Source organism: Vombatus ursinus, unplaced genomic scaffold (assembly GCF_900497805.2).
Source record: "Vombatus ursinus unplaced genomic scaffold, bare-nosed wombat genome assembly UNPS02004704.1, whole genome shotgun sequence".
NCBI classification, from domain to species: Eukaryota; Metazoa; Chordata; class Mammalia; order Diprotodontia; family Vombatidae; genus Vombatus; species Vombatus ursinus.
In genome coordinates, this window is record NW_020944482.1 from 2,636,812 (window position 1) to 2,655,246 (window position 18,435).

At 37.8% G+C, this 18,435-nt stretch overlaps 1 protein-coding gene across 1 annotated transcript; it reads right to left on the reverse strand.

Annotated features, from left to right (window-relative positions):
- Positions 1–17,239: 17,239 nt before the first annotated feature.
- Positions 17,240–18,205, reverse strand: LOC114027071 (olfactory receptor 2T2-like). The gene has a single exon (XM_027840909.1). It carries the CDS (start codon positions 18,203–18,205, stop codon positions 17,240–17,242), a length of 966 nt encoding a protein of 321 aa, XP_027696710.1.
- Positions 18,206–18,435: the final 230 nt, after the last annotated feature.

An 18,435-nucleotide genomic window follows, 5' to 3' on the forward strand; every position in this document is an offset into this window, starting at 1 on the left:
ATCCACTATACATAAGCTTGATATTTACCCTTTTGCATTTATTTAATACTGTTGTATCAGAAATGGTTCTAAAAATAAAATTCATTACTAATTGTAGCGGGGATTTGTCTAGGCCTCCATTAATTTCTACTTGTTTAACTAGAGTCAATGTAAAGAATTGCCCTAAGAGCAGGAGAAATTTAACCATGTGGAAAATAAGGTATTTATTCTATAGAAGCAGAAACAAAATAGAAGGAAAAAGTCAGAGCCAGGTAGCTCCAAGACCTAAAGACTGTCTTTTTGACAATTGTCAGAGCAACTCCAGAGCTGACATAGTGTTTTGACACTATGGAAAATGAAAATTGGAAATTTTGCATTTAGAAAATGAAAGCAATTGAAGGGAGGAGCCACTCACAGTTGTTGCTATTGGGACCTAGGACAAGCCTATGTAAGGGGATAAGAGAGGGATAAGGAATCATCTGAAAGACACTGCATCCAACTTTTATTATGTATCCTTAATTGTTAATGTTTCTATGTTATTTGGTGATTTTAATAAGGGTATAATTACTATAATTATAGTTTGAATGTTCATTCCAGTCCTCATAGAGCTTACTTTTTTATTGGGGGGGGGAGAGAGAACAAAATGCCCTTATATAGATAGCTGCGATAGGATCAAAGTTCCCAGTTTTCCTATAATAGATTAGTTTTCCCTTAAAGGCAACAAAGATTTTCTTGGAACTTGATTGGCCTTTAACATCCTTGGCAACTTCCTGGTCACTTAATGGCATCCATGTGGTCAGGACCCCTCTGACTTGCTTTCTTGTCCAAAAAAGCTAAGTATCACTGAATCTTTGTTACATATCCTTGCTGTATTAGGGCAAATAAAACTTCCTTTTTGTTAACTGTTCATTGAGTTACAAGTGCCTCTACTTCTACAAGTGATGCTATTGTACCTTGTTTTCTTCCTTAGGACATCCCCTCTATCATCTTTACTCTCTCATCTATTCTCCTTTTCTATTTGCTACTTCCCTATTGCCTACAGACATGCCCATGTCTCCTTCCTCAAATAACCCTCACTTTATTCATCAATCCTTGCTAGCTATCATACCATGTTTCCTCCCTTTTGTGGCTAAATTCCTTGAGAAGACAGTCCACAATTGGTTCCTCCACTTCTCTTCTTCAGTTTCTACAGTCTATCTTCTGATCTCATCATTCAACTGAAATTACTCTCTTCATATTTACCAGTGATCTCTCAATTACCAAACTGAACAGCCTTTTTCTCAATCCTCATCCTTCTTGACTTTTCTGTAGCTTTTGACACTATTGATCACTCTCTTCTTGATACACTATTATCTTCATGACATTACTCTCATGGTTCTCATCTTACCTCTCTGACCACTCCTCATTCTCCTTTGCTTGATCTTTGTCCAGGTTATGCTTGATAACTCACTCACTCACTCAATCAACATTTATTAAGCCCCTATTATGTGTCAGGCACTTGCTAAGTGTTGGGGATGCAAAAAGAGGCAAAAGATACAAGTAAGTTATAAAAAGGATAAATAGAAATAATTAACAGAAAGAAAGCACTAGAATTAAGAGAGGTTGGGAAATGCTTCCTGTGAGAGATGGGATTTCAGTTGGGACTTAAAGGAAGCCAGGGAAGCCAGGAGGCAGAGATGAGGAGGAAGAACATTCTAGGCATGGGGGACAGTCAGAGAAAACATCTGGAGCCAAGAGATGGAGTGTCTTGTTCATGGAACGTCAAGGAAATTCATGGCATTAGATTGAAGAGTATGTGGTGAGAGTAAGACGTAAGAAGCCTGGAAAGGTAGGAAGAGGCTAGGTTGTGAAGGGCTTTGAACATCAAGTAGAGGATTTTGGATTTGATCTGTCTCTGTTGCTCAACTCTGGGTATTTTCACAGGTTGTTTTCCCCATGCCTGGAACTTTTCCCTTCTCGTCTCCATTTTTGGGCTTTTCTGGACAAGTGTTAGCTAAAATCCCACCTTCTAAAGGAAGTTTTTCATAATCTTCCTTAATTCTAGTGTCTTCCTTCTGTTGATTATTTCAAATTTGTCTTGTATGTATCTTCTTCATATGCAGTTGTTTTCAAGTTGTCTTCTCCATTAGATGATGTGCTTCTTGAGTATTCAGCATAGGACTTGGTACATTGTCATTAAGTAGGCACATAATAAATGTTTGTTGACTGACTGATGCTTCCTTTTCTCCCCATATTAGGCCTGAAATAAAACAGTTAGGTTTGCCCCTAACATTTGGTGTAGTTGGTAATTGGGATAAGATGAGAACATTTTGTGGCTTATATAGTGGTTGAGTTAGGGGAAAAGCACTGCAAGTTACTTGCAAGGCTGCTTCTTTTAAGTGGGACTTAAGAGATTACAGATTACAGCCCTACAGCAGGTTCTCTATAATAGTATTTATAATATAATATTCTCCACGTCCATGTTTCTATAGGACTTTGTCCACATGGTGCAGACTTTGGCAGGCACCAAGAAGAGGCTAGAATAAAGGACTGTCAGGCTAATGGAACTCCAAGTTCCCTACACAATTACTCACTATGCTGTTTTTGAAAAGCTGCTGCTTGGACATTAATGCATTGTTGGTAGAGTTGTGAACTGATCCAACCATTCTGGAGAGCAATTTGGAACTTTGCCCAAAGGGTATAAAACTGTGCATATCCTTTGACCCAGCAATGCCACTACTAGGTCTGTATCTCAAAGAGATCAAAGGATAAGGAAAAGGACCTATATGTACAAAAATATTTATAGCAGCTCTTTCTGTGGTGGCAAAGAATTGGAAAGTGAAAGGATGCCCATCAATTGGCTGAACAAATTGTGGTCTATGATTGTGATGGAATACTATTGTGCTACAACAAATGAGGGACAGGATTATTTCAGAAAAACCTGGGAAGACTTATATGAACTGTTTCAAAGTGAAGTGAGCAGAAACAGAACATTGTGCACAGTACCAGCAATACTGTGTAATGATCAACTGTCAGACAATGATCCAAGACAATTCCGAAGGACTAGTGATGAAAAATGCTATCTACCTCCAGAGAAAGAACTGATGTAGTTAAAATGCAAATCGAAACATACTTTTTAAACTTTCTTTACTTTTCTTGTGTTTTTTTTGGTCTGTTTTCTTTTGCAATATGGCTAATATGGAAATACGTTTTGTATAATTGTACATGTATAATCTATATAAAATTGCTTGCCTTCTAAAGGAAGGGGTAGGGAAGGGAGGGAGGGAGACAATTTGGAACTCAACAATTTTTTTACTTATTAGTATTTTATTTTTTCCAATTACATGTAAAGATAGTTTTCAACATTCATTTTTGTAAGATTTTGAGTTCCAAATTTTCCCTCCTCCCTCCTTTCCTTCTCCCCTCCCCCAAAAAGCAAACAATCTGATATAGGTTATATTTCCACATTAGTCATGTTGTGAAAGAAGAATCAGAAAAAAGGGAAAAACTATGAGAAAGAAAAAACAAAAGAACAACAAAACTGAAAATAGTATGCTTCGATCTGCATTCAGATTCCATAGTTCTTTCTCTGGACATGGATAGCATTTTCCATCATGAGTCTTTTGAAATTATCTTAGATTACTGTATTGCTGAGTCTATCATAGTTGATCAACACAGAATGTTGCTGTTACTATGTATAATATTCTCCTGGTTCTGCTCACTTTATTCAATGTCAGCTCATGTCTTTCCAGGTTTTTCTGAAATCTACCTGCTTATCATTTCTTATAGAAAAATAGTAGTCCATTTCATTCATATGCCACAACTTGTTCAGCCATTCCCCAATTAATGGGCATCTCCTCAATTTCCAATTCTTTGCCACCACCAAAAGGGTTGTTAAAGGAAAATTACTTTTGTCAGGCCAAGAGTTTGGCTCTTTTTCTCGTTGATCATTACAGTAGTAGCTACAGGGGCTCTTTTTCTGAATGTCAGCCAGCATGGGCTAAGGAAATTTAGGTAGCCACTGAGAAGTCTATTTTGATTACCTATGTAGGGAAAGAAACACAGTAGAAATAGCAGTCAGAGTCCAGAGGCCCAAAATTAAGTTTTCTTAGACAATTTATATTCAAAAGCCACTATAGCTGGTCAGAGTGAGGGAGGGTTCTCCTTCCCTTCAAGGGAAGAGAGAGTGAATGAAAGAGAGAGAGAGAGAGAGAGAGAGAGAGAGAGAAAGAGAGAAACATTCTTCTATACAACTCTCAAATTCTGTAAACTATTAAAAAAAAAAAGGTGTCAATCTACTTTAGTGGAGGAAGGTCTTCACTAAGAATTCCCAACACCAATGAAATCACAGGTTTAATTAAAAAAATTGTCAGGAGCCTATATGCCTAATCAGGTATCTGAAGCAATGTTTTGAATTATCCATCTGATACCCATTTTTCTTCTACCAAGGCAGAATTACTTGCCTCTCTCATTCAACTCTATCTAATACGCTATGTCTTAACAGAGAGTGGTCCCTATCATTTCATATTGACCTAATTGAGAAAGGGGCAGCAACCATTTGATTCAAAATTGCTTTGTCCCTTGGAAAAGTTGACAGAAAGAATCTCACTGATTTTTTGAATTTTCAGAACTTGAAATACAAAAGACTTTGTCTTAAATTCTTAGGAGAATTAAACTGAAACACCTCTACTCTAAGGAAGAAAAATGACTGCAAATATCTAACCTGATTACCTTCTGAAGTCTTTCCCTTGATCTTGCTACAAAACCTTTCCTTCTTACCTCAACTTCTTTTAACCCTCACTTTTCCCCTGACTTCCAGTAGTGGATGTTACCTTCTACTTTACTTAGGAAATAGATGCTACATGAGTACTCTTTCCTTCCCGATTTTACATCTCAAAACATTACTACCTCATATACCATTTTACTCTTCTTTGCTTCAGTCTCCAATAAAGAGACAGGACTCCCATTTGCCAAAAATCTCAGGACCTTAGGCTTTAGAGCTAAAAAGGGAACATAAAGTCCAAATACTTAACCCAACCCCCTCATTTTACAACATAATACATATATCTTTGATCCCACTCCCTCTTTCTAAGTCTCTTTTGCTAGACATCTATACATCTATAGATGTATAGTTATGCCCCGTTGACCATGAGTTTTTCCCCAAAACTCTATCTTGAGACTCTTCTTTCTTCTCTAATCCATTCCTTTGGTAATCTGACTCTTAAATCTACATATTCAGCCATAATCTCTCCCCCTCCCCGGAGTGCCAGTCTTCCATCATAAACTGTCTTATGACTCTATCTACCTTGAACATTTCAAGAAGAGAACCTATTATCTTCACTCTGAAACCTATCATTCTTCCAACCTTACATATTTTTGTTTGGGGGGGGGGATGGGACAGATATCCATTTGGCAAAAGACCAAAGATTACTTTTACCTCCCACACCTATAACCATAATTTCCCTGTAGTAGTTTGCAAAGCTGCCTCCAATAAAAAATATATTCCTATACAGGCATACCTCAGAAATATTGAGGATTCAGTTCTGGTTGTTATTGTTGCTGAGTCATGTTTAATTGTGTCTGACTCTTCACGATCCCTTTTTGGGGTTTTCTTGGCAAAGATACTGGAGTGGCTTGCCATTTCTTTCTCCAGCTCATTTTACAGATGAGGAACTGAGGCAAATAGGGTTAAGTGACTTGTTCAGGGTCCAACAGCTAGTAAGTGTCTGAGGCCAGATTTGAACTCATGAAGATAAATCTTCTTGATTCCAAGCCCAGTGCTCTATCCACTCTGCCACCTAACTTCCATAAACCAGATTCTAGACAATTGCAATAAAGTAAATATCTCAATAAAGCTAGTCACACAAATTTTTTAGTTTCCCAGTGCATATAAAAGTTATATTTACACTACACTGAAGTCTATTAAGTATGCAATAGTAGAATGTCTAAAAAAACAATGTACATAGGCTTCCGGAAGCCAAGATGGCAGAGTAAAAACGTAGTTCCTCTCACCCTCCCCTATCAACCTCTGAAAACCGAGAAAATATCACCCCAGAAAAAACCCTGGAACAGCTGAACCAGAAAAAAGATAGGGAGCAGCAGTCAGTAGCCCAGGAAGCTAGAGGGATTAGTGGGAAAGGCCCCTCTTACCCTGGGGGAAGGGGAGAAGTACAGAGCCAGGAGTTGCCCAGTCAGCTAGTGGAAAGAACCATTTTAGCACACCAGGAGAAGATTCTGGTGCCTAGGCATTCTACAGCAAACGGGTCTCCCAATGCCTCAGCAAAAATAAGGGAAGCTGCACTACAAAGGGCCCCAGCCGGATAAGCACCCTGCAGCATTTGTCTGAAAGGAGCTGAAGAAAGCAACCTAGAATTGCCTGACAGTTCCAGCCTTGCTGATTCCAGCCCAACACCAGGTAAGCTGTCAGAACCCTACAGCCTCCAACTGCCAACCAGGAGGAGATCACTAAGCCCAGGTGGTCGAGCAGGCAAACACCAACAGCTGGACCTCCAAGCGCCTCAGTGAGGTTGGGGGAACCGGTGGAAACCAGCTCAGAAAACCACCAGGTGCCTCGGCATTCTACAGCAAAGGAGTCTCCCTGTGCCTCAACAGAACTAAGGGAGGCAGCACTGCAAGGGGCCCCAGGCAGATAAACACCCTGCAGCACCCATCTAAAAGGAGCTAAACAAAACTAAAGGAAGGGAAAAGCAGGCAACCTAGATTTGCCTGAAAGTCCCAGCCTTGCTGATTCCAGCCCAACACCAGGTAAGCTGCCAGAACCCTACAGCCTCCAATTGCCAACATAAGAGGCCCCAGCACACAAAGCCAGTGACCAAGACCTAGGCTCCCAACACTCACAAGAAGCTTGGGTCAGTACCCTCTGCTCCCCAGCAGGAGAGCATAATCTTATTAAAGACCAGGGAATAAAGAAACAGAAATGTACAGAAATGTAAAAAGAAATGTACGATAGATTCATATTATGAGAAGAGTGAAGATCAAGACAGAAATTCTGAAGAGGACAACATTGTCATCAAACCCACATCTGCAACATCAGAAGGGAATATGAACTGGTCTGAAGCCCAAAAAGCCTTCTTAGAAGAACTCAAGAAGGATTTTAAAAGTCAAATGAGAGAGGTAGAGGAGTCCTTTAAAAGTACAATTGGCCAATTGGAGAAAAAGTACACTGAAGAAAACAAGTCCCAAAAATACACAATTGGCCAACTAGAAAAAAAAGTACACTGAAGAAAACAAATCTCTTAAAAATACAATTGCCAAATTGGAGAAGAAAGTACAAAATCTAACAGAAGAAAACAATATGTTAAAAATTAGAATTGAACAAATGGAAACTAATGACTCTATGAGAGAGCAAGAATCAGTCAAACAGAAACAAAAAAACGAAAAAATAGATGAAAATGTAAAATACCTCATGGGTAAAACAACTGACCTGCAAAATCGATCCAGGAGAGACAATTTAAAAATTATTGACGTACCTGAAAATCATGATGAAAAAAGAGCCTAGACAATATCCTTCAGGAAATCATAAAGGAAAACTGCCCTGAAATCCTAGAACCAGAAGGCAAAATAACTATACAAAGAATCCACTGATCCCGCCAGAAAGAGATCCCAAATTGAGAACACCAAGGAAAATAATAGCTAAATTCCACAATTACCAGATTAAAGAGAAAATACTGCAAGCTGCTAGAAAGAAACAATTTAAATATCATGGAACTACAGTCAGGATTACACAGGACCTTGCAGCCTCTACATTAAAAGACTGTAGGGCGTGGAACATGATATTACATAAGGCAAAGTTGCTTGCAATGCAGCCAAGGATTAACTACCCAGCAAAAATAAGCATGATTTTTCAGGGAAGGAGATGGATATTCAACAAAATAGGGGACTTCCAAACCTTCCTGATAAAAAGACCAGAGCTCAACGAAAAATTTGATCTTCAAGTACAAGACTCAAGAGAGACATAAAAAGATAAATGGGACAGAAAGATACTTTATGTTGTTAATAAGGGCAAACTGTTTACATCCCTACAAGGGAAGATGACACTTGCAACTATTGAGAACTGTATTGTTATTACACCATGTTAAAGGAGTATACATAAAGGGGATGGGATATAAGTCGACTTTGATGTAATGATAAAAAAAAATCTAATCAAGTGGGTTAAATGGATCAAAGTAAGTGGATTAGTCTGAGTTAAGAAAATGTACCCAGAAAGGAGGAGGCAGACAAGGGTAAATTACATTACAGGAAAAGACACAAAACCCTATTAGAGCAGAGGTAAAGAAGGGAGGGGATGAGCATTGTTTGAACCTTGCTCTTATCAGATTTGGCTCAAGAAGGGAATAATATAATCAGTTAATATAATCAGTTATAATCAGAAATCTAACTTGCACTATAGGAAGTAGGAGAGAAAAGGGGAAAGAAAAGGGAGGGGGGATAGAAGGGAGGGAAGAAGCAGTAAGGGTAAAGGGGAAGAAAAGGGAAAGGGAAGGGAGGTGGGACCAAAGAAGGAGGTGGTCAAAAGCAAAACACTAGTGAGGGGCTGAAAGGAGAAAGGAGAAAGAAAAGCATAAACAGGGGGAAAAATGATGGAGAAAAAGACACAGATAGTAATCATAACTGTAAATGTGAATGGGGTGAACTCTCCCATAAAATGGAAACGTATAGCAGAATGGATTAAAAACCATAATCCTACAATATGTTGTTTACAGGAAACACTTTTGAAAAAGAATGACACATGCAGGGGAAAGGTAAAAGGCTGGAGCTGAATATACAGCTAAAGTAAAAAAAGCAGGGGTAGCAATCCTGATCTCAGACAAAGCAAAAGCAAAAATAGAACTTATCAAAAGAGATAAGGAAGGAAACTACATCCTGCTAAAAGGTCCCATAGGCAATGAAGTAATATCATTACTAAACATATATGCACCAAATGGTATAGCATCCAGATTCTTAGAGGAGAAGTTCAGGGAGTTACAGGAAGAAATAGACAGCAAAACTATACTAGTGGGGGACCTCAACCTCCCCCTCTCTGAACTAGATAAATCTAACCACAAAATAAACAAGAAAGAAGTTAAGGAGGTGAATAGAACATTAGAAAAGTTAGTATGATAGACCTCTGGAGAAAATTGAATGGCAATAGAAAGGAATATACTTTTTTCTTGGTGGTACATGGCACATACACAAAAACTGACCATGTGCTAGGGCATAAAAACCTCACAATCCAATGCATAAAGGCAGAAATATTAAATGCATCCTTTTCAGATCATGATGCAATAAAAATTATATGTAATAAAGGGCCATGGAAAGATAGATTGAAAATGATTGGAAACTAAATAATCTAATCCTAAAAAATGATTGGGTCAAAGAACAAATCATAGAAACAATCAATAATTTCATTCAAGAGAATGACAATAATGAGACAACATACCAAAACCTATGAGATGCAGCAAAAGCAGTTCTTAGGGGAAGTTTTATATCTCTAAATGCTTACATAAATAAAATCGAGAAAAAGGAGATCAATGAATTGTGAACAAAACTAAAAAAACTAGAAAAAGAACAAATTAAAAATCCTCAATTAAACACCAAATTAGAAATATTGAAAACCAAAGGAAAAATTAATAAAATTAAGAAAACTATTGAACTAATAAATAAAACTAAGAGCTGAAAAACCAATAAAATAGATAAACCTTTGGTTAATCTAATTAAAAAAAAGAAAGAAGAAAACCAAATTACTAGTATCAAGAATGAAAAGGGTGATGCTACCACCAAGGAAGAGGAAATTAAAACAACAATTAGGAATTATTTTGCCCAACTATATGCCAACAAATTTGACAATCTTAGTGAAATGGATACATAATTACAAAAATATAAATTGCCCAGATTAACAGAAGAGGAAAAAAAATGCTTACATAATCCCATCTCAGAAAAAGAAATTTAACAAGCCATTGATGAACTCCCTAGGAATAGATCTCCAGGGCCAGATGGATTTACATGCAAATTCTATCAAACATTTAAAGAACAATTAATTCCAATACTATATAGACTATTTGGGAAAATAGGTGAAGGAGTCTCACTAAATTCTTTTTATGATACAAATATGGTGCTGATACCTAAACCAGGAAGAGTCAAAACAGAAAAAGAAAATAATAGACCAATTTCTGTAATGAATATAGATGCAAAAATTTTAAACAAAATATTAGCAAATAGATTATAGCAAGTTATCACAAGAATAATACCCTATGACCAGGTAGGATTTATACCAGGAATGCAGGACTGGTTCAATATAAGAAAAACTATCAGCATAATTCATCATATCAACACCAAAACTAACAGAAGCCACATGATCATCTCAATAGATGCAGAAAAAGCTTTTGACAAAATGCAACACCCATTCCTACTAAAAACACTAGAGAGCATAGGTATAAATGGAGTCTTCCTTAAAGTAATAAATAGCATCTATCTAAAACCTTCAGCAAGCATAATATGTAATGGTGACAAGCTAGAAGCATTTCCAACAAGATCAGAGGTGAAACAAGGATGTCCATTATCACCACTGTTATTCAACATCATACTAGAAACATTAGCTTTAGCAATAAGAAAAGAAAAAGACATTGAAAGTATTAGAATAGGCAAAGAAGAAACAAAGCTATCACTCTTTGCACATGACATGATGTTATACTTAGAGAATCCCAGAGAATCAAGTAAAAAGCTACTTGAAATAGTAAGCAACTTTAGCAAAGTTGCAGGCTATAAAATAAATCCACATAAATCATCGTCATATCTTTATACTACCAGCAAAGCCCAACAGCAAGGGATAGAAAGAAAAATTCCATTTAAACTTACTGTAGACATTGTAAAATATTTAGGAGTCTACCTCCCGAAACAAACCCAGGAACTCTATGAACACAATTACAAAACACTTTTCACACAAATATAGTCAGATATAAATAATTGGAAAAACATCAGTTGCTCATGGGTAGGCTGAGCTAATATAATAAAAATGACAATTCCACCTAAGCTAATTTACTTATTCAGTGCCATACCAATCAAACTACCAAAAAATTATTTTATAGAGTTAGAAAAAATAATAACAAGATTCATTTGGAAGAACAAAAGGTCCAGAATGTCAAGAGAACTAATGAAAAGAAATGCAGGGGAAGATGGCCTAGCCATTCCAGATCTTAAATTGTATTATAAAGCAGCAATCACCAAAACTGCTTGGTAGTGGCTAAGAAATAGAGTGGTGGATCAATGGAATAGGTTAAGTATTCAAGACACAGTAGTCAATGACTATAGTAATCTACTATTTGATAAACCCAAAGACCACAGCTTCTGGGATAACAACCCCCTCTTTGAAAAAGACTGCTGGAAAAACTGGAAAAGAGTATGGCAGAAACTAGACATAGACCAAAATCTCACACCATGTACCAAAATAAAGTCAAAATGGGTTCATGATTTTATATATAAAGGCTGATACTATAAGTAAACTGGGAAAGCAAGGAATAGTTTACCTGTCAGATCTGTGGAGAACAGAAGAATTCATGACCAAACAGGAGATAGAGAACATTACAAAAAGCAAAATAGATAATCTTGATTACATTAAATTGAAAAGTTTTTGCACAAACAAAGCTAATACAACTAAGACTAGAAGGAAGGTAGAAAATTGGGAAAGAATTTTTACAACCAGTCTCTCTGATAAGGGCCTCATTTCTAAAATATATAGAGAATTAAGTCAAATTTATAAAATACAAGCCATTCCCTAATTGATAAATAGTCAAAGGATATGAACAGATAATTTTCAGATGAGGAAATTAAAGCCATCTATAGTCATATGAAAAAATGCTCTAAATCACTACTGATTAGAGAAATGCAAATCAAAACAACTCTGAGGTACCACATCACACCTATCAGAATGGCTAACATGACAAAACAGGAAAATGATAAATGTTGGAGAAGATGTGGGAAAATTGGAACACTAATGCATTGTTGGTGGAGTTGTGAAATGATCCAACCATTTTGGGGAGCAATTGGGAATTATGCCCAAGGGGCTATAAAAATGTGCATACCCTTTGACCCAGCGATACCACTTCTAGGGCTATATCCCAAAGAGACCGCAAGAACAGGAAAAGGACCTACGTGTACAAAATTATTCATAGTAGCTCTTTTTGTGGTGGCAAAGAATTGGAAATTGAGAGGATGCCCATCAATTGGGGAATGGCAGAGCAAGTTGTGTTATATGAATGTGATGGAATACTATTGTGCTATAAGAAATGATGAACAGGTTGACTTCAGAGAAACATGGAAAGACTTGTATAGCCTGATGCTGAGTGAAGTAAGAAGAACCAAGAGAACGTTGCACACAATTACAGCTACTTTGTGTGATGACTAACACTGATAAACTTAATCCTTCCTGACAATGCAAGAATCTAAGACGTCTCCAGAGGCCTTGTGGTGGAAAATGCTATCCATGTCCAAAGAAAGAACTATGGAATTTAAACTGATGTTTTTTGTTCTCTTCTGTTGAGTTTTATTTCCTCTTTCTGATGGTTCCTCCTACTGGTTTTAATTTTTACTTACAACATCACTAATGTGAAAATGTGTTTAATATGAATGTAAATATACAGCCTATATCAGACTGTGCGCCGTCTTGGGGAAGGTGGTGGGAGTTAAGGGGGAGAAAAATTTTAAACTCAAAAAAACCCACAATGTACATAACTTAATTAAAAATATTTTATTGCTAAAAAATGCTATTATCTGAGCCTTCAGAAAGCTGTAATTTTCTTTGCTGGTAGAGGGTCTTGCCTTGATGTTGATAGTTGCTGACTAATCAAGGTGGTGGATGCTGAAGGTTGGAGTGACTGTGACAATGTCTTAAAGTAAGATAATAACAAAGTTTGCTAAATTGTTTAACTCTTTCATTTGAGCTCTTAGAGGCCATTGTAGGGTTATTAATAGGCCTAATTTCATTATTGTTGTATCCCAGAGAATAGAAAGGCCCAAGGAGAGGAAGAAAGATGAAGGAATGACCAGTAGGTGGCGCAGTCAGAACACATACTACATTTAATGATTATGTTTGCAGCCTTATATGGGCAGTTTGTGGTAGCCCAAAATAATTACAATAGTTAACATCAAAGATCACTGATCACTGATCATAGATCACCATAACAGATATAATAATATTAAGAAAGCTTAAAATATTGTGAGAATTACCAAAATGTGACACAGAGGCATGCTGTTGTAAAAATGGCACGATAGACTGGCTCGATGCAACTTTGCTACAAATATTCAATTTGTAAAAAAGACAATATTTGTGAAGCCCGATAAAGTGAAGCACAGTAAAACACGGTATGCCTGTAACGTTTTCAGGGATTGATGAAATATACCCAGTATGTTTTTGAGGTGGTGAGTGCTCAGTTTATAACAGAACTTCATCTCTTTTGTTGGGGTTGCAGTGTCCGCATAACAATTATTGTAAACCAGGGGCACTGGGGAACCTTTATGAATTTTCATGCTTATTGTGTCACGACCAATGTAAGATTACTTCTGTGTATGGCCTCCAGTCTTCTTCAATCTACCCTCTTCTTGGGGAGTCTTAGTTCCACACCTAGTCCCTTATGGGTTCAGGCAGCTTCCAGGCAGCATGTGAGTGGTACATTGTTTTTGTCCCCTTCCTTGTGTCTGGGGCCTTAGATTCTTCAGAAGGGGCTGATGGAATCTTTCTCATATACTGCTGGTGGGACTTCAGCATTCTCTACCTCTTTATTATGTTGTTTATCTACTTCTCATAGTACCCCAGGCCATATCTAGTCAAGTGACATTTATTTCCTAGTTAACCCTCTTTGGCCCATCTGCTGCTAAAGTCTTTTCTGACTTTTGTTGTATGGTTCTTAATCTGGAGTGATTTAGATCTTGAATCTCAGTCAACTTAGCAATTGCTTTCCAAAAGTCATAGACTGATGCCCATACCAGAGGTCCTAAAACAGCTTACAGGGGCTAACTTTAAAAGTTTGTTCTTCATTTCAGCTGTAACAGGCACTACATCATGTCCATGGAACTTAAGGCATATATAGCAGTTTGCATGGCCATCTCTCTAGGCCTGGGCTTCCCACACTGTCCTCCGGGAAGTCTGTTCTACTGGCATGCCAGGAGGGTCTGGTCAAGTGTCCTACAGGCATTAATAATCCAATCTGATGAGGAATGATTCCCCTGAATTCCTCTTATGCCATGCAATCTCTATCATAAGGCTGAGTGTGAATAATATTTCTCATTTTTTAGTCTTAGACTTTGATTTTACCTGCTTCATTATTCAAAAACTGAACCATTCACCCAGGAATGGATCCCTGCATTTTTGATGGAATCTGAATAGTAAATCTATTAACTATCCTTGGTTACTAAATCTGAGCTTACTAAATCGATTAATTCTAAGGCTCATAACATGTTGTACTGAGTGTGGTGGTCCTTGATCATTACCCATACTCCTCTACTTTATCTAGCTTTCTAAAAATATTGGTCTAATTGGGTATGATTGTAGGGAGTCTGCATCCTCTGTCTCTCCTTCAGACTCAGATGCTCCCTCCCACTTCTCATTTAAATCAATTTCTTCTAGGACTCATGTCTCCACATCCCAATTCGTAGATGTTACAAGAGTTGTAATGTTAACTTTTGGCATTTGGTGCCCTCTGGCCCTTGTAAAATGACATGCTAATATAGATAACTACTTTTTGCCTGTTTCACTCTTTTCAGCCAGATTCAGAAGGATATCTTCAGTAACTGGGAAATGGTAATCCACATATCTCTTTTCAGTCCTTGTTTTTTTTTTTTTTCTTCAAACTCATACACCTGAGCTTCAGTAGCCAATTTTGCTCTGTGACATAACACAAAGCAATTAACAGTGGCTAAGTTACTTTGGCAATTGCTGCTTTAACCTCTTTGCCAACCACAGGCAATTTTATCCCAGCTAGCAGGGTACTCAACCCTTATAGATGTTTAAGAGTGTCTCAGACATTCTAAGTAGCTCCACATGAATATAGTACTCATGCTAATAGCACACACGTTTCCAGAGATGGCTGTCTGCGGATCTCCCCAGTATTTTCCTACCTTTCCCAGATCATTTCCTGGGAATCCTGCTAACTACATTAATTATTGTGGGCCAGAACATTGAAGTGCCCAATTGTATCTGCTTGTGATGCACGAATTATGAGGAAAGAGGCACACAAAGCCTGAGTGATTGGTCAAAGTTTTCTCGGGGGATTTATTTACAAATGATTCCAGTGCACCTTGTGATGGATGGCAAGCAGGGAAGCATAAGTCTTTGCTGGGGCTTTATCCTCAAACTATTTATGTGTTGTACTGAAATTGCTTAAGGAGTTGATTGAGTCGAAGTAAGCTGTGTTGGATCTGAATGATTTACAGGGTAGAATTCTCCTGTTCGTAAATTCTATCTTGAAAAAACTAGACTACCTATGAAGCATAAATGAACTTGGCTGTGGCTACAACCCTTGAAGAATTAAGTTTTACCTTTTAAATGAATGCAGGTGACAGTCAATAAACATTTATGAAACAATTATTATGTGCCAGGCACTGTGCTAAGCCTGGATGATACAGAGAGGCAAAAGACAGTTCTTGTCCTCAAGGAGCTCATAATCTAATGGGGGAGACAAAAAGAAAACAATTATATACAAACTATATACAGGCTAAAGAGGAAATAATTAAAAGAGGTAAGGTACTAGAAATAAGAAGCATTGGAAAAAGTGACATTTTAATTGGGACAAAAAGGAAGCCAGGGAAGCGTGTAGGTAGAGATAAGGTGGGGGTGGAGGGAGAGCATTCCAGGTGTGGAAGACAGCCAAATAAAATGCCAGAACTGAGAGATGGAGTACCTTCTTCACAGAATAGCAAGAGAGGTTCATGTCACTGTATCAAAGCGTACATGGTAGGGAGGGGATGTAAGGCACAAGAAAACTAGAAGGATTTAGGAAGTTATGAAGGGCCTTGAATGCTAAGTGGATTTTTTATTTGATTCTGGAGGTGATAGAGAGCCACTGGAGTTTGAGTACGGCGATGACATAGTCAGACTGACACTTAAGGAAAATCACTCTGGCAGCTGAATGGAACATAGATTATAGTGGGGAAATACTTGTGGCAAAGAGACCAATCAGCAGGCTATGGCAATAGTCTGGGTGTGAGATGATGAAGGTTTGTACCAGGGTGGTGGCAATTTTAAAACAGAGAAGGGGGCCTATTTGAGAGATGTTACAAAGGTGAAATCTACAGGCTTTGGTAAGATGTTGGATATGGGGGTGTTGAGTAAGAGAAAGTGTGGAGTTGAGGATGGTACCTAGATTGCAAGCCTGGGAGACTGGAAGGATTACTACCTGAGGAGAAATAGGGAAATTTGGAAGTGGGAAGGAATTTTCGGGAAAGCTTTGGACATGAATTTAAAATGTTTACTGGATGTGTGGTTTGGAATGTCTGAAAGGCAGTTGGAGATACAAGACTGGAGGCTAGAAGAGAGTTGAAGACTAGATCAGTTGTTCTAACAATCATCAAATATAGAAGACAATTAAATCCATGGGAACTAATAAGATCACCAAGTGAAGAAACAGAGAAAAAGAAGAGAAGAGAACCCTGGACAAAACTCTGAAGGGCACTGGTTAGAGGGTGGGATCTGAATAACGATTCAGAAAGGAGATAGAGAAGGAGCAGTTAAATATGTTGGATGAGAACAAGAAGAGACTGATGTCCCAAAAAGCTAGAAGATAGAGTATCAAAGAGAATAAGGTGTTTGACGGTGTCAAAGGCTACAAAGTGGTCAAGAATGACAGTTGAAGAAGGCCATTGGATTTGGCAATTAGAAAAACATTGATAACTTTGGAGAGAGTAGTTTTGGTGGAATGATGAACTCAGAAGCTGTATTATAGGAAATTAAGAAGAGAATTAAAGAAGAGGAAGTAGACAGTACCTATTAGAGTGCCTTCTCAGGGAATTTAACCTCAAAGGGCAGAAGAGATAGAAGATGATAGATAGTGGGGATGGATGGATCAAGTGAGGATTTTTTGAGCATGGGTGAGACATACGCAAGTTAGTAGGTAGTAGGAAAGCCAGTAGATGGGGAGAGATTGAAGGTAAGTGAGAGATGACAATAATATTTTAGTGGTAAAATCCTTGGGCAATTTAGATTTCATTAAATGCAATGTTTTCAATCATTAAACATTTTATTGAGAAAATGCTTGACATTAATTTCCGAGTTAGGTGTTCACAATTTCATATATTACTTCCTAGATAAATCCCTTACTTGAATTTTCTGGGAAGAAGCACATTTTCTTAATACTTTTTTAAGAGCTGCTGACACATCTTTATTCCTTAGGCTGTATATCACAGGGTTGAGCATAGGGGTAAGAATGGTGTAAAAAGCTGAAACTATTTTGTCTTTTTCTAATGTGTGAAAGGAGTGAGGCAAGACATTAGAATAGAAAGCAGCCCCATAGAAGATACTGACTACTATTATGTGGGAAGAGCAGGTGGCTAAGGCTTTGTGTCTACCTTCAGAGGAATTCATCTGAGTGACAGTAACCAAGATCTGGATATAAGAAAAAGAGATAAGGCATATGGGAATGATGAGCATCAGGACACAACAGGCATACATAAGGGTCTCATATAGGGATGTATCTGCACATGACAGCTTTAGCACAGCAGGGATCTCACAGAAAAAGTGGTTGATCTTTCGTGAGCCACAATAAGGAAAAGTCATAGTGACAGGGGTTAACATGAAGCCATCGAGAGAACCACCAATCCAGGACCCCACTACCATAAGCAAACAGACCCTATGGTTCATTAAGAGAGGATAATGGAGGGGGTTACAAACAGCTACATAGCGATCATAGGCCATGAGACTCAAGAAGAAGGCTTCACTCCCAAACAAAGTCAGGTAAAGGAAGATCTGAACTGCACAACCCAAAAAGGAAATGTTCTTTTCCCTGGATAGAAGATCTGCCAACATCTTAGGAACAGTAATGCAGATGTAGACAGTGTCCATGATAGAGAGTTGACTAAGTAAAAAATACATGGGAGTATGAAGCCTGGAGTCCACATTGATAAGGAGAATCATGATCACATTAGCCATTAAAGCCACCATGAAGATAGATAAGATGATAGTGAAGATCAAGCCAGGAAACATGGGATTGGTGAAGAGTCCCAAAAAGATAAAGTCAGTGGAATTCTGGTAAAGTGTTTCCATTTTCTTGTCAAATTACCTAGAGTTTTAAGGAGGCAAAGTTGGTTATTTAGTTCCCAAGCATTCCACAGAGTACATGTAATAAGGATATTACTGGTTATCTAGAGAGGATGGGATATTAAAGAATTAGAATACATTATTTCTTATGTAACTTTATGGACATAGGTTGCCCTAAAATTTGCTCTGTAAATATTCCTCACAGGAAGTCCATGGGTGTGTACACACACACACAC

Excerpts from the sequence above, each read along its gene's own strand:
- LOC114027071 (XM_027840909.1), bottom strand. The coding sequence starts at position 18,205 with ATGGAAACACTTTACCAGAATTCCACTGACTTTATCTTTTTGGGACTC.